General features: G+C 41.3%; 1 protein-coding gene across 11 annotated transcripts in view; it reads left to right on the forward strand.

Moving 5' to 3' along the window:
- The window catches only part of iqsec1b (IQ motif and Sec7 domain ArfGEF 1b), a 235,928-nt gene that overhangs the window by 183,182 nt on the left and 30,894 nt on the right, over positions 1-21,852 (forward strand). Inside the window, exon 1 of one of the 11 annotated variants that reach the window (XM_080890611.1) lies at positions 4,831-4,935. The exons of 9 other annotated variants lie outside the window; for them this stretch is intronic. In XM_080890611.1, coding sequence (XP_080746737.1) covers positions 4,844-4,935 — 92 coding nt within the window. In that variant the 5' untranslated portion in view covers positions 4,831-4,843. Of the gene's footprint in view, positions 1-4,830; positions 4,936-6,588; positions 6,664-21,852 lie in introns of those variants that run through there. One more of the 11 variants, XM_080890608.1, reaches the window with a different exon arrangement.

The raw sequence follows: 21,852 nt of genomic DNA on the forward strand, positions 1-21,852 counted from the left end.
ACTCTAACAGGAGACAAAGCTTTGTTTAAAGTGAGTGACACAAAAAGTAAAAGAAAAATCTATTTCTGCCTCATGTGAAAGCAGGTCCTCTCACCCCAATTATAATTTCTGGCAAAGGCCCGAGGTTTACGTCGTCCAGTATGTCCTGAGCCTGAGGAGAAAGACATGGGTGACGCGAGCAGAGTCAGGTGTTCGTTTTGGACGATGGGAGACTCTGATGTGCCAAATGAATGCTGCTTTTTCACCTAGTTTTAATCACACTGTTGGCTCTTAATGTCAAAGTGCTCTTTGGAATGACTGGAATAATGACGCCCTCTACTGCTCAGTTAGCAACACAGCCAACAGAGGGAAACAAAATCAACAGGGGACCGTGGTACATGTTAGCTCAGCTCAACCACCAAAGGATCCAGAGGGAAACACAGTGAAATGTCTTTATTTTTTTATTAATTCTAGTAAAGGCATGGCTGTAGTTTAAGAGGTGGAGCAAGCCATTTCTCATATTGTTGCTATGAGACACGTCTGGACAGTGTTCAGTGTGTGTGTGTGTGTGTGAATGCAGCTCAAAGCAGAGGCTTGATAACTGCTCAGGGCGTGAAGCTCAGGCAATTATGACATGAAATCTTTGTGTTTCGGTTCTCTTTATCAAAGCAAGCTTGTGGCAACATTATTCAAAGACATATTTTGGATTTTAAAAATGTATTTAAGCATTCTGGTGTCACAGTAGCACACCCACGTGTGCCAAGATCCAGGGTTTCCAGGAAGAACAGTGTACTCGTGTCATTTGGCTCACCAAATTGTGTGCACACATCACATTACGTGGATACAAAATGTGCGGAAACAAACTAAATTCTTATGCAAAGTGTGATAAAGTATTAGCAAGAAGAAAAATGGATGCTTAAATAAATTAAAAGGCCTGGTGTGTTGATTCTGTTGATCATCCATATTTATTAGTCATTTAGTCCATCACTTGCACAGCCAAATTAAATTGCTGCTTGGGGGCCAAAAATGAGCTGCTGGGTTCTTTTGCTCTGTTATCTTTAGAAGCTGATTTCTAAAACACCAATGATGCACAAGCAGTAAGTTAGCATCCAATAAAATTCCTTTCTTAGGTTAGTCATATATGAATTTCTCCACAAAAACCTTTGAATCTACAAACATTTTACATTTACTGTGGTTATAGTTGATTATCATACACATTCAGAGTCAGAGAGTGTTTATTATATTGATCTCTGAGTGTATCGGAGCCTCGTGAAAGATTGGTGACCTGTCCGGGGTGGCCCCTGCCTTTCACCTTAACAATAGATGGATGGCAGAAAATGGTAAAAGTTCTTCTACCTCAGCCTTCATCAGGATGAAATTGCAGCTTCTTTTGCTCTGGATTGTTTGCCCGGTGTGAAAATATTAATTGAAAACCACACAAAAGTACTTACAGTGTACGCTTCAGTGGACTACACTGTGCTACTATGTTCTGAAGCACTGTTACCATAGTGTGAACCCGGAGCTTCAGAGAAACCAGTCTTGATCATTTAAAACGCTCTGTTACATCAACTATTTCTCGAGGCTGTACCTCTGTTATGTAACTCCTACATCTGCCCAGCTCTAATTACAAACCCCGTCTGAGCTGTCTCAAGGATGTCACGCCTAAAACTTTTCCTTGATCTTCTTCTGTATGGCACTGACTTTACTTCTACTCCACTCTCTCTCGTGTTTCTGAGATCACTCTGTGTCCGCACATTAATTGTCATGCATTCAAGGCCGTTTTTCAGAAGTCGGCTGGATACAATAAACTCTCATTTTCTGTGTGAATGCCTTCCATTTAAATGCATTCACACTAAGCTTAAGAATGGTCGGCAAACATAAACTTTAACCTGCCTATTTGTGTCTGGATTCATCTTTGTATTCAATAAATGCCTGCAGTAATTCTGTTCTCAACTCTGAGATGATGCATTCACATTTCTTTTCTTTAATTCAATCCAAAGTTTAGAAATCCGAAAATATTACACAAAATATATCAAACAAAATGTGAAAAATCAGCGCGTTGCTAATTGGCTAATGTTTGGATTTATTCATCACAAACCTGTGATCATGAGTCTTACTGTGCAAAAATGATGATTGGCTAATTTCATATGAAGCGTAGTGCTGGCTGCTTCAGGCCAGTATAGCACGGTGGCTGCTGTCACTCCAAGGTGCTTTGCAACCCACCTCAACCCTTTATATTATTCATGCTATGTCATGTCATGGTTGTTGATATCTGCTCTATTTTTAAAGGGAGTTTTGTTGCTTCTCTCCCTGTATTTTGGCCTTCAGGGTATGAAATTGGATAGGTGTGGAAGTCTTTGAACAGAGCTGTAAAACCAAATATGTATAACTGCCATATGGTTAATTTTCATGTAATTAGTCTTACAGCCCAGACCCAGAACTTAGCCACTGAGCACTTGCTGCTGCATATAGTGACTTGACACTCTGGGGGCACTGCTTGTTGAGATTTATAAACTGTAAGTGAAGCTGAAAATGTGAGTGAAGAGGGGACAGTGTGTTGTTGGCTCAACCTGTGAATGATCTAAGAAGCAGCTAGCCAACTAGCCAGAGAGCTTCATAATTACGTCACCACCTATCATCCTGATATAATCTGTTCTTGTTTCTAAGAACTGCTGTTTTAGCAAAGTGAATATGCTGCTCTAAAATTATGCAGTACTTAGATAGTCAAGACTTGGTGGAGTGGTTTCAGATCAGGTTTCTTCTTCCTCCTTTCTTCTTCTACTTTTGTTTCTACTTTTTTCACCTGCTCCCTTCAGGGGTCACCACAGGGGATCATCTGGCTCCATTCACAACAACCCCAACATCCTCCTTCATAACATCAACTCTCTGCATGTCACTACATGCAAGAACCCCCTCTGTGGTCTTCCTCTTTTCCTCCTGCCTGGCAGTTCCGTCTTCAACATCCTTTGTCCAATATATCCACTATCCCTGCTCTGCACATGTCCAGACCATTTCAATCATTCCTCCTCCAAACTGCTCAACCTGAGCTGTCCCTGTGATGTACTCTTGGTCATTCTGATTGGAAACCTGAACATCTTAACCTCTTCAGCTCTGCCACCTCCAGCTCAACCTCATGATTTTTTGGTAGTTCCACCATCTCTGAACAACAGACCATAGCAGGTCTCACTACCATCTTGTGGTCCCAGATCAGGCACTGGCTCTGAATTTTTCCTCAAACTGCCAAATAGGACAAGGAACATCCAAGAATCTCTTCTATCTGAAGTCAGAGCTACATTATTTATTTTATACATAAAACACATAAATAGGAGCCTCTTTCTTGCACATAGAAACTTAAACTGGATTCAAACTGGAAAGTCTTACCATATACTAAAAAAATATACTTTTTAAAAATTGCACTTTTTTAAAATTATCAGCCTTTTCCAGCTAGATTTAAAAGGCTGAAAGATCTCTCTGGCTTTCTTCGTGCTCTTCCTCTGGTTTGCTCTGCAACATTTGAAGCGCTGCCGCTGATGCCTGTGATGTCACAGGCTGTCCTGCTTTCAGAGGCTTATGGAGAAACGATAACAAGCTCCTTTATCCTCATTAGCGCCATTACATTATGACGTAGCCTCTAGCTATTGTTGTCTTTCTCCGTCTCCCCTTTGTTTTCCTTCCCTTCCCTGCCTGAGACACAACCAGCCAGACAAGCTGTATCTTAGTTAACTTTGTCTGGAGAAGAGACACGTGAGGAAAGCATAACATTGTCGAGGAAATCTCAGGGCTGCCTGCTACAACTCTGTCCCACTAGAAATGGTGGAAACAGAAAAAGTACATTTGCTCAAGAGAAAGGTGCTAAAAGCAACTCCTGAGTGTCTCTTTAAAACAGATATTCTGATATACATTAGATGGACATGTAAAATCAAATCAATGTTTCTGACCCAGAGCTTATTCCATATCTTTTTATACAGTCTGTGCTTCTGACTGGTGGAATTCAGTTAGTGTTGTTAAAGCTAATATGAGAGCACATACAGTTTTTCCCCTAACTGAACAGCAACTTCTAAGACTGAGAAATGAAGCTAGTGTGGAAGTTGAAATAGCTGCCGTGAGGCTGACTGCATCATTCCCCACAGAAAGCTCATAGGGGTTATTCTTAAACTTGTTCAGGCTCGAATTTGTGCATTATTATATTCGGTCTCCGTTGAGTGTCAGATGGGATCCTGCTAGGTTTTTGTTAGCTCAGCTAATACCTCTCTGAACTCGACCTCTCTCTTGTGTAATGCTGTTTGTGGCTTTTGGAGCATTTTAGTGGAAATAATTTGACCTGCTGTGGGGTTAAACTCATCCATGCTTCAGGTTTTCTGACTAAAATCCTAGCATTGTATTAGCCTACATAGGTAGGTATATGTACTCCAAATCCACCCGTTTGCCCTGTCTTTCTGTTTTTGCTGTCTTGAGTTCCATCTTTTAGAAACAGCAAACTAAAAACACGATTTGATTCAGTAATCTGGCTTTCTTCAAGGTGCTGTCATGTCGGTGTCACTTGTTTGCAGAATGAATTATTTGAAGCTACTAGTAGTTATTTTTATTCTCGCTGCAGGGAACACGCTGGTGTAAACAGCTAAGGCAGTTTTTTTTTGGCAGCACATGGAAGAGAAATATTTAAACCTAGGTGATGTGATCTAAACTAGGACGCCACCTGTCAGGAGGAGCCATTAGTGGGAAATCCCATTACTAGTAATCCTATAGGCCCAGTGATAGGAGCACAGTAAGTAGTCTCCACTCTCTCCTTATGTCAGTTTCTCGTGGCCTCGCTGTATAAACAGTAGTGGCCACAAGCCTGTGAGTGCCAGTCTTGGAAGAGGACATGACCCCTGGCAAACTTTCAGCAAGTGGACAGAGAAACGAGCTCAGGATATTAATGCCGTTCCATGCCAGCTGCAGTTCATTGTCGAAACAGTGAGTCGTACACTCTTAGAAGCTCCTTCATTTAAAAAAAGAACGCTTCTCTCTGTTAGTCTGTTTAATTGACTTCCATCGTCTGTCAGATGCAGGACTGCGTGCTTCATCACCACCTTTCAGCCAGTTTTGTCAGCTTCAGCAGTGCTTATCACCTCACAGTTTTAGCTAAATTTAGACCATTGGCTTAATGCCACGCTGCTGTGTTATTGTTGTTGATGGTGGTGGTGTTGTAGTAATGGGTTTCAGCTAAACATAGAAACCAAGTAGAGCTCAAAGTCAGTACTAATGGTAGTACTTAACTTTAGTAATGATTTGGAGGTATTTTCAATTCAGATACTTTGGGTTATTATCCAAAAAGTAGCATTATCTCACAGCTAGAAGGCAGCTGGTTCAAACCTCCTGGTAGGTAAAGGCACATCTCTGTGTGTTTCTCTGTGAGTTTCCACAGTTAAGTTGTTACGTTATCTGGTAATTCAAAATTTGCCATGAGTGTAATACAAGGTAGATAAATTGCTCAAGTGCGTGGATTCATAAATGCATGTGAAAAAGGTAATATGGCTTTTTAAATACCACTTCATTCCAATCCACAAATAGTCAAAGTTCTTAAATGAAAGCATTTAAAATTGGTCAAATCACAAAAGGTTACCAATGTGCCAAAGCATCCTGACCACCTAAGTAGCTAATATGCTGTCAGTCTTTGCATGCAGCCAAATTACCTCTAACCGATCACAGGTCTTCTAGAGTCCAGGCCTCGAAGATTCCTCTATCTATCTGGTGCCAAGACATTAGCAGCACATCCTATAGGTCATGTAAGCTGTGACTTAGAATGGGATGAGGCTTATTCCAACACTTCCTCCAACATCCTGCTGCTGTTGATGGTAAGTCACACCACCATCAGAATGTGGTCTCTCTACTGTCAAATTACCATCATGTGAACTTTGCAGTTTGGGTCCTGCCTTTTTCAATCATATCTTTATACCTGCTGATTGATCCCACATACAACATGGAGGTAATATTTTTTTTGTTTTGGCTCAATGGAGTAAATATACACCTTTTTTTTTCTCCAAGCAAGCTATCAGTTATTGGCATCACTGTCAGTCTAAAATCTTCACAATATCAAACTCAGAGGCTTACTCAGCAAAAACAGATCATTTCTTGTTCAGTCATACGGATTAAATTCACCATTTTCCCAGAAGAATCACTGATGTTTACGTCTCTTTATTTCCCACTTTGCTGTCTGCATGTTTAAACTCGGAGCAGTTCATCTCATTAATTACTGCACATTCGCCCAGAGAGGAGAATAAGCCGGTGCATGAAAAGGCTGCACGCACTCAGGTCTCAGTGCTGCCTCCCTCTCTCTCGCTCTCTGTCAGTGTGAAGGACTAGGTGCAGAGAAAAACCTTGACCTTGCTGTGCTGCCAGCGAGCGGCAAGGACTTGCCGGGCTGCGTCAGGCTGGACACACAACTCCACTGAGAGGGAGGGAGTGAGTGGGGGTTAGAGAGAGAGAAACAGAGAGTTAGAGAAAGGGAATAGAGGAGGGGCTATGCTGAGAGAGTGACAGAAAGTGGTGGTGGTGGTGGTGTTGAGGGGACTCAGAGTACAGCAGGGCCCGAGCTGTCTCTCTCTCTCTCTGAAGCTGGAGGTGAATGTGGAAGGATGGTCCCCTGCCTTCACGCTGCCAGTGTCGACCATATGCCGGGCTGCTCGCTGTCTCTCCCTGCCGGTAGGGCTGCTTCTCCTCGTGCTTCTGTTATTTTCATTTTCTGTCATGTCATACCTGCATATTGGCCTAGCTGGGACTGCTTTTTCTTCTTTTCTAATCTTTGGAGTGTGTGTGAGGTGAGAGCAGAGACGGAGAAAGAGAGTGCTTGCGGGCTACGTATGATCTTGTTTACACCCGCTGCCTGAGCAGGTGTCTGGCAGGGATGACTGCAGCAGCTGCAAATGCACTGTGCCCACCCCCCACCCTACGCCCCACCACTTCCACCCTCGCTCATCACTCCCTCTTCCCATCTCTCTCGAATAGTCTGATGTCATGGCAGCTGATGTTTGCTGCCTGCTGCTCGCTGTAGCAAACTGGGGTTGAAGGGACAGTCCAACTTCTCAGACAGCGCCTGGACTGTTGTTGTCCTTTATCTCTCTCTCTCCCCCCATCTGCTCTCCCTCTATGCAGAGGCAGATGTGTCCTCCGAGCAGCCTTGCAAACCAGGGGTTGTGCACTTGTTGTTGATGTTTTTTCTCTTTGGTGTTGTCTTTAACTCTGCTGCATCCCGGTTCTACTTTTGCTGAGGGCAGGCGTTCGTGTGATGAATTCCTATTGATCATTTAAACAGACCCAGGAATAGTTCATTACATCAGGCTTCTCTCTGCTGACCTAGACAGCATTCAGCGTACAAAGTGGACAGGCTCCTGTGCCATACTAACCATTATTGCAAATGAGATGGAGGGTCCTCAGCAGTCACTCCCCTCTGCCTTGTACCAGTACTCATTGGCTTGCATGTCTTAATACGGTTTAATAATATTAATTCAATATTAATTCATCCTGCTTTGGCCCGCAGCACAGGATTACGTCTAACTTGTGTGATTTTTTTTTTCCTGTATGTAGCCTGACAGCCCACATCCAGGGCTTTCAGGCTCTGAGGCCAGAACTGCTTTTTCGGTTCTTGGTTTCTGTCCTCAGGGGCAGGATTTTCAGGTTGGGTAGATTATGCAGCATTAAGCTGCTTGGTATCAGATAATTCTACAATGATGAAATCCTCTAGGGTTATGAATTAAAATGGGTTGAGCTCTGCCGTTGTGTTGCACTCATGAGAATGTTTGTGACTCTACACTTTTTTTAGGGTTTAGATTCAGTGCATCACAGCTGTTGCTAAACAGGAAATTTGTTGCCTTGTCCAACGTTTAGGAAGACATTTCCTGCCTGTTTTGAATCTGCAGCTCGGGTGCAGAAAATAAAGCGGATGGTGCCATAAGTGTTCTGAGAAGAGAACGCATCCAAATCACTCCAAGAGTGAAGCACGCAGAAAGGTTTAGGCTGTTTTTTAATGCAAACTACATCAGCGAGTGCTCGATAAATCACAGGCTCATCAGAAGGAGGAGGACGAATCAAAGGAGGTGAAAAGGAGCCAGGAAGCTTTGACAAGCTCCTGATGACTCATCTTGCATATGATTTGAAAGGCATTAGGTATGGGCCCAGCCGGCCGGACAGAGGCTCACTCTGCTGGCCCATCAGTCATTATCACTCCAAGGAGACTCGACTCCAGGATAATGATTCTGATTGGAGTTTGCTGAGGTTGAATGGAATCCAAAATCTGATGCACAGAGTCATCAGAGCCACATTTGTTCTCATCTTTAAATTTGAGTTGCCCTCTTTGTGTTTGGTCAAGTGAATCATATGCAGCAAGAATGCTAGAGTGATATCACTCAAAGAATCCTGAATAGAAATGTTGAGAGATTTTTTAGATTATAGTTACTCTTTACATTTTTGCACATGCACAGTCCAACCTTTCTCATTCGCAGAGTGTCATTGACCATTTGGTCAAAGCATGTGGTCTGCCAGTTTATGCACACAAGATGTCCTTCAGTGGTGGAGCGTGAGGCACAGGGTGAGACAGGCCTTTCACTCCAAACTGGTGCAGGCTCACTGTGAAGGGAACAAACTTGTTCAAGTCCAAGCCGTCATGTTTTGGAACCACCACAATTTCCCATTCTTGTTGTCTTTTTTATTGCCGTGCTTGATGACCACTCGTGACTTTTGACCCCTGCATGGTTCTAGAGAACAGGCACACAAATGGCCTTATGGTGGCCGTGCACTTCTGATTGTTGTGTTACTAATTGATTGGCTCTACGTTATACCTGAGGATGTGGGCATTACTGTTTAGACGAAAGTACAAGTCTTTGTATACACACAATTCTCCACCTCTCAAATGCCCAGTGATAAGACGTATGGTTCCAGCCAGTCTGCCATAGAGATTACAGCCTGTTTATGCCTGCCCAGCATTGGTCCACTGAGTCTCTAGGATTGGTGTCAACAGGCTGCCATAAAGCCCAATAACATGTGGCAGGGAAAGGCTGCAGGGGATTATTATGCTGGTGCTCACCTCGTCTCTTCCTATTATTACCACAATTACTGTCAGCAGCTATAACAGGGGTTCTTGAGATGCTCTAAATTGTGGACGATCGTGTGTCATAGTGATTTAGTTTCACTACTACAATGCATTTTTGATGCAGAATGGCAAACCCACTACAGGAATGAGTATTCTGCATGCTGTAACAGGCTGACAGTTTCCTGTGGGATGAAATCAGGCCTTTAAATAAAGGGTGGTTTAAGGGGTGGGAGTGACAATCAAGTGAAAAAGAAAGTTTTTACCCTACTCTGTGTCGTCATGTGAAAAATATAGTATATCCCATTATTCTGTATCATTTTCTCTACCTCACTATGGAGCAATCTTGTTTTTGCCAAGTTGCTTCAGTTCATTGACATTTGCAGGGATTTGTACATGCACAGCTCTCTTATGGTCCTGATACAGCATTTCAGTCATGTTGAGAAATGAAAGCAGTAACAGAATGCTTAGGTTTCTGCGGACCATGCAGACTTCTGTGTAAACTTTCTTCTTCATGTGACTGTGTTTTTCTTGTTGGGTGTGTAACCTTGCAAAGGAGATTCCTCCATTTGATCTGTTTTTGATGTGCTCGTGGTCTAAGTCCCCCTTAATCCCTAACCCTAGTTCTAATCCTAACCCTACATGAAAGTGTAAATTGTCTTAGGAAATAGAGCAGGGCGATATGGCCAAAAATATTTATCACGATATATATTTGAAAATTTGCGATAACGATATAACCGACGATATAATTGATGCGAGACAAAATACAACTCCACAACATTACTAGCGCAAAAAGACAACCTTCCATTTATTTTCACTTAAACAAGAAGCTGGTTTTTATGTACATTAAAGCTTTATAAAAATGTAACAGTGCAAATGCAAATTCCTTGCTGAAAGTTTAACCAAAAGGCATTTCCAGTAGAAATGGGCTGACATATCCTGAGCATAACCATGTATAATATCCACTGAAGTTAAAAAGAGGTGCTTTGCAACATTAAACTGCAGTGTGCAGTACGTATTTTTCGGACCATAAGGTGCACGGGATTATAAGGCACATTAAGCGAAACAAAGCAGTCAGATAAATCAAACTTTATTAAACTCATTCTTCTTGCTTCCTCCACTTCTGTACCATTGATTCATTAATGTTGAATTCTCTGGCAGCTGCTCTATTCCCATGTTGTTGCAGTATATTAATGACTAACCTTGTATTGTGGATGGATTATCTCAGTTGTTCTCCTGACTGAAGTTTGGTCCGTTTACAGCATCCTGCCATGCGATTGCATTTGTCTCTAACCATGAGGAACCTTCACGTTAACTTTTATAAGTGGAAAAGTGTTAGTGTTTGTCCTCCAGCTTCACTGTTTATGTTATGCTAACATAGCTGTGTCGCTAGCGATCACGTAGCACATCATTATATACCAGCTAGCCCAACTTCAGTAACCCTACAAACATCACTGCTGTTTAGTTTCCTGTCTTCATTTATGTTGGAAGTGATAGCAGAGCTGTACGTTTGATTTTTTTCAGAAATCTCTCAGTCAGAACATGCAATATCATGTTTAGGTAACTAGCGAAACTAGCGAGCTAACTTCCGCTAGCTTCCTGCTAACTTCTAACTCCGTTAAATGTAATAACTTTTGTTTTCATGGATGCCTGGAAGTTAAACTTTATAGTTACACCTGGTAAAGCAGCAATGCTGATCGTTTTATTAAAGATGAAAGAATTTAGACAGTTTTTAACTCTAAGTGATGCTGCAGTGTTGTTTGACCTGAAGTGTACGGAGTTTAGGACCCAGATTACTCCCAGATTTAAGAGCATCTTAGTCCGACAAATATGACAATAACAACGGCCGCTTGCATGTTCTGCAAAAAATGTGCTTTGTTGTGTATCTGACAGACAAACACCAAACCAGTTCCACATCACGGAAGTTGCACCGTTTTTACAAACCAATTCTGGTTCATCTGTTTCACTCAACAATCGGCCATGTGCGTATGAAAACAAAGGCACCGCGCATGCGCGTTTTACTCCCATTCTATCGCGATATTTCATTTTCCTATCGTTGCCTAACATTATACCGGTATTACCGTGAACGGTATAATATGGCCCAGCCCTATTAGGAAAACTGTTCATCAAAGTCCAGAAAAGCAAAACAGCAAATATTAAAAATAAAACTTGGGTGTTTGTTTACCCAAACCTAAATGAACCTAAACTCATAGAACTCAAAAAAAACAAAAAAACAAAAGACATTCATAAACTTCTTCTGTTCGTGGCTTTCAAAATGTGCAAACACACTGTAAAGACATACAAATGAAGCTTGTTTTTGTGACTCTAATGGTTCAAATAAATCCACACTGTACCTCTGTGTTGTTACAAACATAAAGTGAATGGAGCTTTCATAGCGGCCATACTTTTCCTGTACTCTCGCCAAGGAAAATGGGAATACGATTGTGTGCTTTGCATTTAGGATCAGTGGAAAATCTCCTCACACGCTTTGTGTGCTGCTTAAGATTATCTATCCCTGTGTCAGTGTGAACCATGTGGTTCTATCCCGGCTCATTTGTCCACATAAACAAAAACCAAACATTCAATAAACAGATGCTTAAGCTGAAGTAACTTACTGGCCCTCTGGGAATTAATGCACTGATTATGAATTGTAATATCTCATGTTCTCTGTCCCCTTGCACCCTGTCATTTCTCTGAGTTAGTTGAAATGTTATTGTTGAGTTATAAAGTACAGTGTATCCTGAGTCTACAGCATGTGGTGTGAAAAGTTGGAACAGTTTTTTTCCATTTGTACTCTAGGTCTGCACCAGATTGGCCATGGTGACTGTGGCTTGGCAGCTGGGTTTTCCACATTTCTACTCAAGGAAAACATTTCCAGAGGTGCAGCTAGTCAGCTTCCAATTGCTGGAATGTGAAGAGAGAGGATGTACCGCTGGATGTAATGCTTAAAAGAAAGACTTATTAGAGCTGTTGGAATTTCATGATAAGCAAATAGCAGCTCATTTGCAGACTAATTTTTGTTATTTCTCAAATGAGACTTGATGTGATTCTTAAGGCAGACTGAGGTCAGATAGGCAAATAATTTCGGCCATGTGCTTTGTGCTCTACATCAAGTAGGTGACCTTCATTGAATATGGATTTTCAAATAGATTCCTAACTGGAATTAAAACTGCTAAATGAGCTTAAAGTGAAGAATGTAATGCTGTTAAATGCTTAATTGATGCACCCAACTGGACGTTCAGCAGCTGAAACAATTGTGTGAGACATTTACAATCTCTATTTAGTCTAAGAAATGTTAGCCATTTTCTCAGACCCAAAAAAACATGTTTGTTGGAATGAATTAATGACAAAATTTAGATTTCTTTTTGAGCGTGATGAGTTTTGGCACCCAGCTGCTGGAGTTGGCATCAAATTCCCGCTTGTTGGTAAAGATGTAGTCCACATTCATCTCTTATTTCCAGCTTAGTACAATTTAGGATGAACTGAGGGTTGTACTGAGCCTGAAACATTGTTTTAGCATTATTTCCCCTGTTTTAAAGCAAGCTTCCATCCCACTGGCTGTCCTTTACACACAAAAGTTTAAAACAAAGGTAGGCGGGGCTTTAGTGCAATCAGCCAAGCTGTGTGAAAATGTGCATATGAGACACTCCCAGTTTGTATGAAATAGAGAACCGAGTTGAGAAAAAACTGAACTAAAAGATAAACATGAATTAATTTGGTTTAAATGGAAAATGCATAAAAAATAAACTTTGCTGAGAATCATCACCGTTTTTAAGTTTTAAAGAAGTGCAATGACAGTCTCGCAGCACCATAGCAAACATGAACTGTTGCTAATTTGGTGTCAAAATGTCACAGTTCTGTGGGGGAGTGGGGGGGCTCATTAGGGGATGAAACAATTTTGAGTTTGTACTCAAGAAATTATTTCTTGAATATATTAGCTGTGTATATGGGAAATTTCAGAATCAGTTCAGTAGATCGTGGTGATAATCTCGCTTCTTGGAAAGAAAATGTCATGTCGTTAAGCGTACACGTAACCTTGTGAAGGGGAGGGAGTGGATGGATGTGCCTGGCAATCGTGTTCAAACCTACAGGTCTTATCAGGCCATTCAGCTGCCTGCTTGGAAAGATATTCAAATGGTGTATTCATAGTCTCAGGAGACAGAAAAAGATGATTGTCTTCTGGGAAATCTTGCTGCTGGGAATCCACCTCAGTAGGATTTTTTTTAGAAAACAGCCACTAGTCATCGGTACCTCACAGTCTGCTTTTTCCACCAAACACTTCAGAACACTAGTTGACAAATAGTTTCTAGGGACACGTGATGCTCACTTCACTAAAAAGCTTTTGCTAGTTCTTGAGATTGAGGCCCACAACAGTGTAGGAAATGATGAGTGGAAATGTTCCTTCCTCTTCTTTTTGATATATCGTGCTGTTCACCTTCTCATTCTTAAAAACAATTCCATCTCCTTCCTTTTCATGACATCCATATTTTGTTTAGCTTAGGGAAATAACTTCTAACTGTCCAAATCATATTTCCCTGAAATTTACGGTTATTCTACAGTGATTTTTTTGCACTTGTACGTCAGCAGTAGTACTTGCATGTTTTAACACCACCCAGTCTGCCTGCTCAGATTTGTCATGTTTTGAAGTGTTTCAGGTTTCCTTTACATGCTAGAGTAAGAGCGAACTGTGGAAAAGGGGCCCCTTGGCGTGTAGATTTGTAGAGGAAGTGCTGGTTCAAAAGGTTAGCAGCATTCCCATTTGAAGAGGAAGCGTTCAAGGTGAGGAGAATGGATCTCTCGGGGAGAAGGAGTGAACCAAAAATCCTTTCATCAGTCTAAGGATCTATTTGGGAAAGAGTAAGCATTTTCAGTGGCCCCTGGTTGACCTCTGCTTGGCTGAGTCTTTTCAGCATGTGCTGTCTTGAATGGCATTAAAATAAATTTGCGCTTGCCTCTGTTACCTAACTGGCAGTGTATATGTTGGTATGCATGTTGGACCTCTTTGTCCTGCTCATTAAAACTAATATCGACAGCTCGGCCAGCTGGCCAATTACTTATGCTACACAAATGTACAGGATAAAATGCGCCTGGCAACATACATCATGAATGCAAATGAAATGTTTAAAGCCTTAACAACAAGTACATGCTGCAGAGCATGATTGAAAGTGGCCATTTCAAAGCCTGTATCAGCAAATTAATGGGAAATAAATTATACTGATTGACTTTAACATATGGTAGATTGCTTTTTGAAGTATTAAGGATTAGGCTATAGCTGAGGCAGTGAATGGGAGTTATATGATTGAACTGCAGCAAAAGTTTTAAATTAGTGTAGAGTGGGTGATGGTGTATAAGCTCAGTTTCTGTCTGGAGAACAGAAAAAAAAATGAGGGTCTTTAACTGCACTGTATATTTCTTGTAGCTGTTTTGTCTGAGGATTTATTACACTTGTTTTGACTGAACATGGCTGCTGACTGTTGGTGGAACTGATCTTTATGCTTTTAGCTGGCTAGCTAACATTTTAACAGGTCTGAGTACCTTGAGAATTCACCTAGCTTTATTTGAAGGTCTTTGTGTAAAGACCACGCACATGTCTTCAATGCAAATCAGAAAATTTAAAAAATACACATATATTTGGGACAGTACAATAAGAAAGTGCTATTTCTCCCACTTAGATGCTTCAGATCATCAAACAGATTTTAATATTAGACATACAGACGATTGATGCTATTTTCAGTGAACGTAGCTGTTGATGCTAGTTGGAATTGCTGCTGATGTTGTAGCTGCATCTTTAAATCTGGAGTTGTCTTATGTAAACATTGTTATGTTCTTCGCTGGCTTGCTAACCAAAGCTCTGAGAACATTCAGAAGTCACTTAGCTCTATTTGAACTTGGTGGTCACTCATCCAAACTGGATAGCTGCCTGTCTGTTAATCTAGAATCTTGTTTTCTGTTTCTACACATGTTAAATGCAAGATACAAGGTGTGTGTGGAGGATTTAGAGTTGGTTAGTCTACCTGACAGAGGTGGGGTCAGTTGTAAAAGTAAAGCACATTACTTTTATTGGTAGGCAGTAATAAAGCTCATTCTGCATTCTTTGGACCTCATTTAATCTAACAGCTAACTAAATCACATGCTAGCTCACCAGCATTCAGCAAAAAAACAACAACAAGATATCGTGAAACATTTTCTAAAGGGGTCACAGTTGGATATAGACAATGGTTGCAAAACAAAACATTGTATCTTAAAGTCACTGCGTATATCTGTGTCATAAACTGTATATAAAAGATGAAAATAGCATTTAGTTTCTGGACTCAATGCTAGCAAGCTTAGTTAGTTAGCTACATCACATAGAAGTAGATAGTACTAAGTAACAGACCAATAATATACTAGCATTTCACCAAAACTGAAAGAACAGACTTCTTGAATGGCCTGCACCACACAGGAAATTCTCAAGTTTATCCCATTAAAAGAACAACTAAAGGTACCAACATGACAAATGCAGTCGAGAGGTCCCAGTGAGAAAGAGACCTAGTAATCAACTTATCTGTCTGATTAATCTTTAACAAAATCAAACAGGTAAGAAATCCCTTAACATTGCATTTTTATGAATTTGTAAAGTTGGGCATTTGGGTACTCGAATCGGGTTGGCTTTTTTTAGCGCCAGCCTCCAGTGGCCAAAAGAGTAACTGCAGTTTAAGGAACTTTTATGAACGTGTGCATTGGTTTTCTTTGTTTTCTTCAGGTTGCACTTGATCTGTGTTTGATGGATTTTGCCACTTCCCTGCCCCTTCAGTAGACTAGTGGCAGATTATTCTGTCTATTCAATTCAAACTGGACATGAACGCACATACTGTATCGCTTCCAAAAATCAAAAATACAGTATAGTACAAGGACGCCTATAAAACTCATTTACCTCTACTGATAACAGCATACAGTACACAACTCAATTTTATTTTATTCTATCCATGTAATGTTTACAAGACTTCCAGCTGTGCCTACTGAAGATACAGGAAGTATGTACAATTTCATCCCATTGCAGTGCAGCTTGTAATGTCTTGATCTTTGTGTTAAACCATCTTTACATGGGACTTTCTTCATTCTAAAAGAAAAGGCCATCCCAGCTTTTTCAAGCCTGATGTTAAAAAAAATGAAAAGTCTACTCAGGTCAGTAAAATGCTAGAAGGAACTTTTCGGTAGTTAGTGTGGATTTAGGATTTTGTTGTCTTCTGGCAAAATATGGTAGTAATCAGCCGTGTTTTTTTTCTGTCCAAGTACTTTTAGGGCATTCCAGATGGCTAAGCCGTGAAGCTATTTTGTGGCTCGCCCCACTGATTATCAATAGTTAATTATCTGCAATTAGATTAAGAATGGAAACTCCATTATTACTCGCAAACCACGCAAGTTACCATGTGCTGTTCCAGAAATGCTGATAACTCTAACTTACTGCCACTCCTACTGAACTCACTGTTTCTTGAAGTTCGCACAGGGTGTCAGTTGACAGGGTGTCATATGTTGCACTTTAAAAAGATTGGTTATGTGATAGCGTGTTTTCCTCTAAATAAAACAGGGTAATTTGATGTCAGATGAACGATGGTCAACTAATGCAACGAGTGGAAGAGGTAATTATAGGAGAAAACGCAGTATAGTGTTTCGCTTTTATTAGGGTGCCAGTAGAAGCCAAAAATAATCCCCAATCAGCCAGTGTAATTGAGTGTGTCACACCAGGCTGCCACTCCCTTCCCCTGACAGGCAGGCACACACAGGCGGCACAATGCCGTCATACAACCTTTCTTCCATTTCAGCCTTGCAGCTCTCCTTGGCAGAGGTGAAAACTCCAGCGGGAAGGCAGGAGTGCACAGCAAAGAGAAAGGCGGTCTTTATTACAGATGCCAACATCAGCAGCGCCCAAAGCCAGCGTGTATAGACAGAGGTGCTGCCTGTCCTTCACAGCCTCAGTGTGTATATGTGTGTGTATGTTCTACATCACAGAAAAAGGGGCGGGAAAGGAGCCGTCTACTACTCACACTAACCAGAACTAGAGCCGTGCTTCTCTGGAAGTCTGTCGGTGTAGAGTGGTAGTAGCGTCAGCCGGTGCCCTGCTGCCACAGGCTGTCTGGACTTGTCAATGAACAGTCTAGCTGGGTCTCCCTAGGTCGAGACAGGCCTCTGTCCTTACTTGAGCTTCTCTACAATGAAGGTAGGTTCATGTTCTTAGCGTAATCTTGCCGTGGCTTTAGTTTGTCTTTAAACCTCTGGTGTCTTTGGTTTTCTTCGTGTCAACAGTCGTACAGCATGCGTGCTTCACAGAGAACGAATTTTCTCTTCTGTTTTCATTTTCTGTCTTTAACACAGAATGACATTTCATTTCTTTGTTAGTTTAAGGTCCTGATTATTTCCATTTCTTGTCCTGTATCATCTGTGACATTTTGGGAACTATCCTGTTAGGCCTGAACCAGATGGGTTTCGTCTCTTCTCCTGGTTGATAATAGAGCACCCACACACCCCCACTCCACCACCACCACCTCCATCATTTGTGTCTTGCAGCAGATGATGTACAGGTGCTTCTCCTGAGCCTCTGAATTGTTTCCCTTGTCTGGATAAAATGCCCTTGAAACCAGCAGGGGCAGCAGGCAAATCCATAACCTGTCATGATCGCTCAGCCAGGATCTCAGACTGCATAATTTTGGCCTGATGGTCCTGCTCAGAGCGGACAGCGGAGGGTGCTGCCCATCAGTCACTTTGGCAGCAGTGCTGCCCACTCGGTGCCAGCGATGAGCAATGGATAGTAGAGAAGGGACATAAAGAGAAAGGGGAGGTGATCCGAGGGACCCGTGAAGGGTATTCAGCCGTCATCAGTTTCTCTCATTTCCTGTGGCCTGGCAGAAAGCAAAGAAGTTTGTCTTCAGTTTGTAAAATCTAAACCATAACCTTTTACTAAACTTGACTTTGTAGTTCTCTTGCCTAAAACTAACCAAAGAACAACTGAAAATGGGAAAAGACTTGAAAGTCAGTCTTGTATGCGACGTCCTGTGTTTTAGCCATCCATCCATGTCTGTTTCCCTTTATGCCCTTTATCCCAACAGCATTCACACCAACCAGTCAAATTCTGCAGACACTACAATGCAGTTTTTCAGAATTTCACTTATCAGTGTTTATTACCCTTATGCAAACTGATATTTAATTTGCCTGTAAAGGGTGTAAATATGCAGTCTATAAAAGCTAAGTTAAAAGTTGCAACAGAAGGACACAGCTTCTTCATAAGCGTGTGGAAGCTTCAGGGAAAAGGAAACTTGGCAGCGCGTCTCTGCTCCACCTAGAATTAAATCCCATTTCACTAGTTTGACGCACCTGGTACCAGGAAGCAACTTTCACATTCAGAGGTTACTGAATACCAAAGCTCAGTCTACTGATTCACTTCTAGGGAGTTTGCTTAGCCGTTGTTGCTTTCGATTTTATACAGTCTCAAGCCATTTGATAGTTAGTGTGGGTGGGTAATACCAAACCACAGTGGGTTGAAACTTTGACTTTCCCTCTTCTCTCTTCTTCCAAGACTTGTTCATTTTAAAACAACATTGTCATAACATGCAAAAAATGCAAGGCTTTAGTGGAACAAGGTAGCAGATGTTAGTTTCATATGCAGCAACTTCTTATAGGTTGAAACTTGTGTGAGTATGCCACCTGACATCAGAACTTTAGATAAGAATTTCAAAAACAAGCACAGTTAATAATGATGATCGGCACACCACTGGTTGTTAGTAGTTACACTTTGATATGCTGTGAACTGACCAGTGGACAATAACTGGATTGGGTAAAAATTTTGGAAGAAATAAAAATTGCTTTTATGCACAAGGCAAATGAGGAAAGATTTGGAAAGTCAAAATTGTCCCAGTAAAGTGCGGACTGAGTGTTTCAGCATCCTTGTTGTGAACCGTGTTCCTATCCTGTTTCAGTTTATCTGAAGTCAGCGCGCCTTGTTTTTTTTATTCCCCTTGGTACTTTTGCATTTTCCCATCACGCATAGCCAGTGTCCAGCCATTCTCAGACTCAAACTGAGCACACTCAGCCAGCCGCTCTGCCTGGAATAGAAAAATGTTTATGAATACTAATGAAGCAGCAGCAGCTTTACAGAGAGCGCCTCAGGTTTACGCCACTGCAAGATGCTCATCTGTTTTTACTGCAAACTAAACGTGTCGGGATCTGCCATGTGTTCTGTCTGAGACACCGACACGATGAGCTTCAGTAAATGTTATCTACTGTCATTTGGTTGGATGAAATCTGATTGTTTTTTCTTTTGTTTTTCTTAATGGAAAAAAATCTGTAAAAAAGAATGACGAGACAGCATCACCATCTGTGGGGGACATCTGAAAAATACTTCCTGTCTTGAATCACCTGATAGCATCATGGTTTGGGTGGATTGAATGCACAGACATTACAACAACAAATACTGAAGATAGGATGCGGTTCTAAAAGCTCAGCCCTGTTTTGGAACACATACATAAAGTAGAACTTAACACCATGCACGGACTTATACCCGAGAGTGACACTGATTGATTTTAGAATCCGAGGCAGCGATAAATCTTGTTTACTAGAGCTGGGAATAAACCTGTCTGGCTTGATTAACAGATATGTGTGGTTTATTAAAACTTTGGTTTTATTTTAAGTAATACTGGAAACCTTTAGCAGATTTGAAAAGATTTTAAAATATAGTTGGATTGGTTTAGTCAAACTTCTACTGATGAGGAAAATAAAAATAAATCAACCAGGGTCAAATAATCTTGACATTTACTATAAACACTTTATCTGAACAGATTAAACCTTTACAGTGCCCTTAAATGTCATATTATATTAAAAAGTATTATTTGTATTTGTTAATGTAGAAAGTAACATCAGCAAGTTGTTGCAAGTGCAAGCATATCACTGTGAATTTATGTGATCGGCTATCTGCCACGACTGGGCAGCCTCCCTGAGCCTGGTTCTGCCGAAGGTTTCTTCCTGTTAAAAGGGAGTTTTTCCTTCCCACTGTCACCAAAGTGCTTGCTCATAAGGGGTCATATGATTGTTGGGTTTCTCTATGTATGTGTTATTGTGAGGTCTACCTTACAATATAAAGCACCTTGAGGTGACTGTTGTTGTGATTTGGCGCTGTATAAATAAAATTGAATTGAATTGAATTATGTGACCTCTGCAAGGAAGATCCCAAACTGAGTAAAACTGACGTCAACTGTTTTTGAGAAATATATTAATTTGTTTTCTACATAAGAGCAAAGTAGGAGAATATTTCTTTTATTCTCTAAGAGAGGCCTACATTGTATCCTGGTGAGTGCTGCAGAACCACTGATCCAGCATCCATCACTGTGTTCACAGCTCTTAAAAGTGAAACGATACATGATAAGACTCGGGTTGTAATAACGTCCTGTGATGCTGCTCAATATTTACTTCTCCCTGTGCTGCTGTGAGTTAACGGTTTGGTATTAGAGCTCATGGGCAGCTCAGATACAGGATGGAGGAAGAGTTATGGCTTGAGGATTAGAGGAGATAAGCTAAATAACTGCGTGGTGGTCGGAGGAGCTACAACAGCAGAGCATAAACGTGAACAGATATTATTCCATAAGGACACCAACAAACCATCAAGTATGTTTTCATCTGCCAGCTCTTGTATCTGCAGTATGTGTGTGTTTGTTTCATAGCTTTTAATGGGTGATGCTTGCATGTGAATGTTATTTGTTTTTAAGTAATGTGAGCTGTGCGCTGCATGTGCTCTGTTGCTGGCTAGGAGCAACATGACCAGCACAGAGCATGAGAACCAGCGGTTAGTTAAGTTAATCCTCCCTCTCTCGCTCTCTGTCTCTCTCTCTCATGAAGAGGCTTGAGGCTGAGAGGGCAGGGCCACCGCCTCCCCGTGAAGGCCACACGTGGGTGGGTTCTGTGCTCAGGGATTACAGGGCTGAAGTGGAGCCAAACAGCTTTAGAACGAGCAGCCAGACGCCCTGTCTGCTTTCTGGGTTGGGCCTGAGGAGCGCTCAGTTTGGGTTGTGGGTGGTGTGACCAGCTCCAACAGAGCACAAGGGCCTGGATCTTTGTTTTCACTTCTACATGAACGTATTCCCTAGCGTCTGTAAACAGGAGATAATTAGGAATGAGCTGGTACTTGTGAAAATATGCTACAGCTTCTGCTCCAAGTCGGTGTAGGTTAATGGAAAAACGGCTTTTATGGCTCCACTGAATTTTTGAAATGGTGCCTGTTTGTGTACGTTTAGTTCTGACCCATAATTAAAGTGAAGTGGCTTGTAAAAAGAATCAGTTCAAATATAATCTCATATTTCTAACTATAACAAAGACATTCTCAACTCTGAAAATATTTTTACTTCCTGAGTCACATCAGTGTTTCCCATAGAATTAGACTTTGTTGTGGTGGTAACGGGGGGGAGGGAGTGCACCGCAGACCATGCTTATTGTATAGCAACTGCAAACAAGGTTGTGTTTTACTCTTTGTGAAATCTTCCAAGCACCTTGAAAAGTGAGTTTTCCTTCTCACTTTTTTACATTTTTACATGTATGAAAACAGCTTGGTAGAAAAAAATGGGGGAAAAGGTGATTCGTTGCTGTAACTGAATGAGGTCAGCTGCTGATAAAATGAAAAGAAAATATTTTTAGAAGATCTCTTATTCAGTATGATCTTATTCAAGATCATATTCTCATGAATCACATTCAATGGAAGAGCTGGCATTTCTACCATACCTCTATGGTTCCTGCTGAATCACCTCGAGTGTGTCAAAACAATGCCTCAACTTTCAGGCACTCAAGTGTGG

Source organism: Rhamphochromis sp. 'chilingali', assembly GCF_963969265.1.
Source record: "Rhamphochromis sp. 'chilingali' genome assembly, chromosome: 9".
NCBI classification, from domain to species: domain Eukaryota; kingdom Metazoa; phylum Chordata; class Actinopteri; order Cichliformes; family Cichlidae; genus Rhamphochromis; species Rhamphochromis sp. 'chilingali'.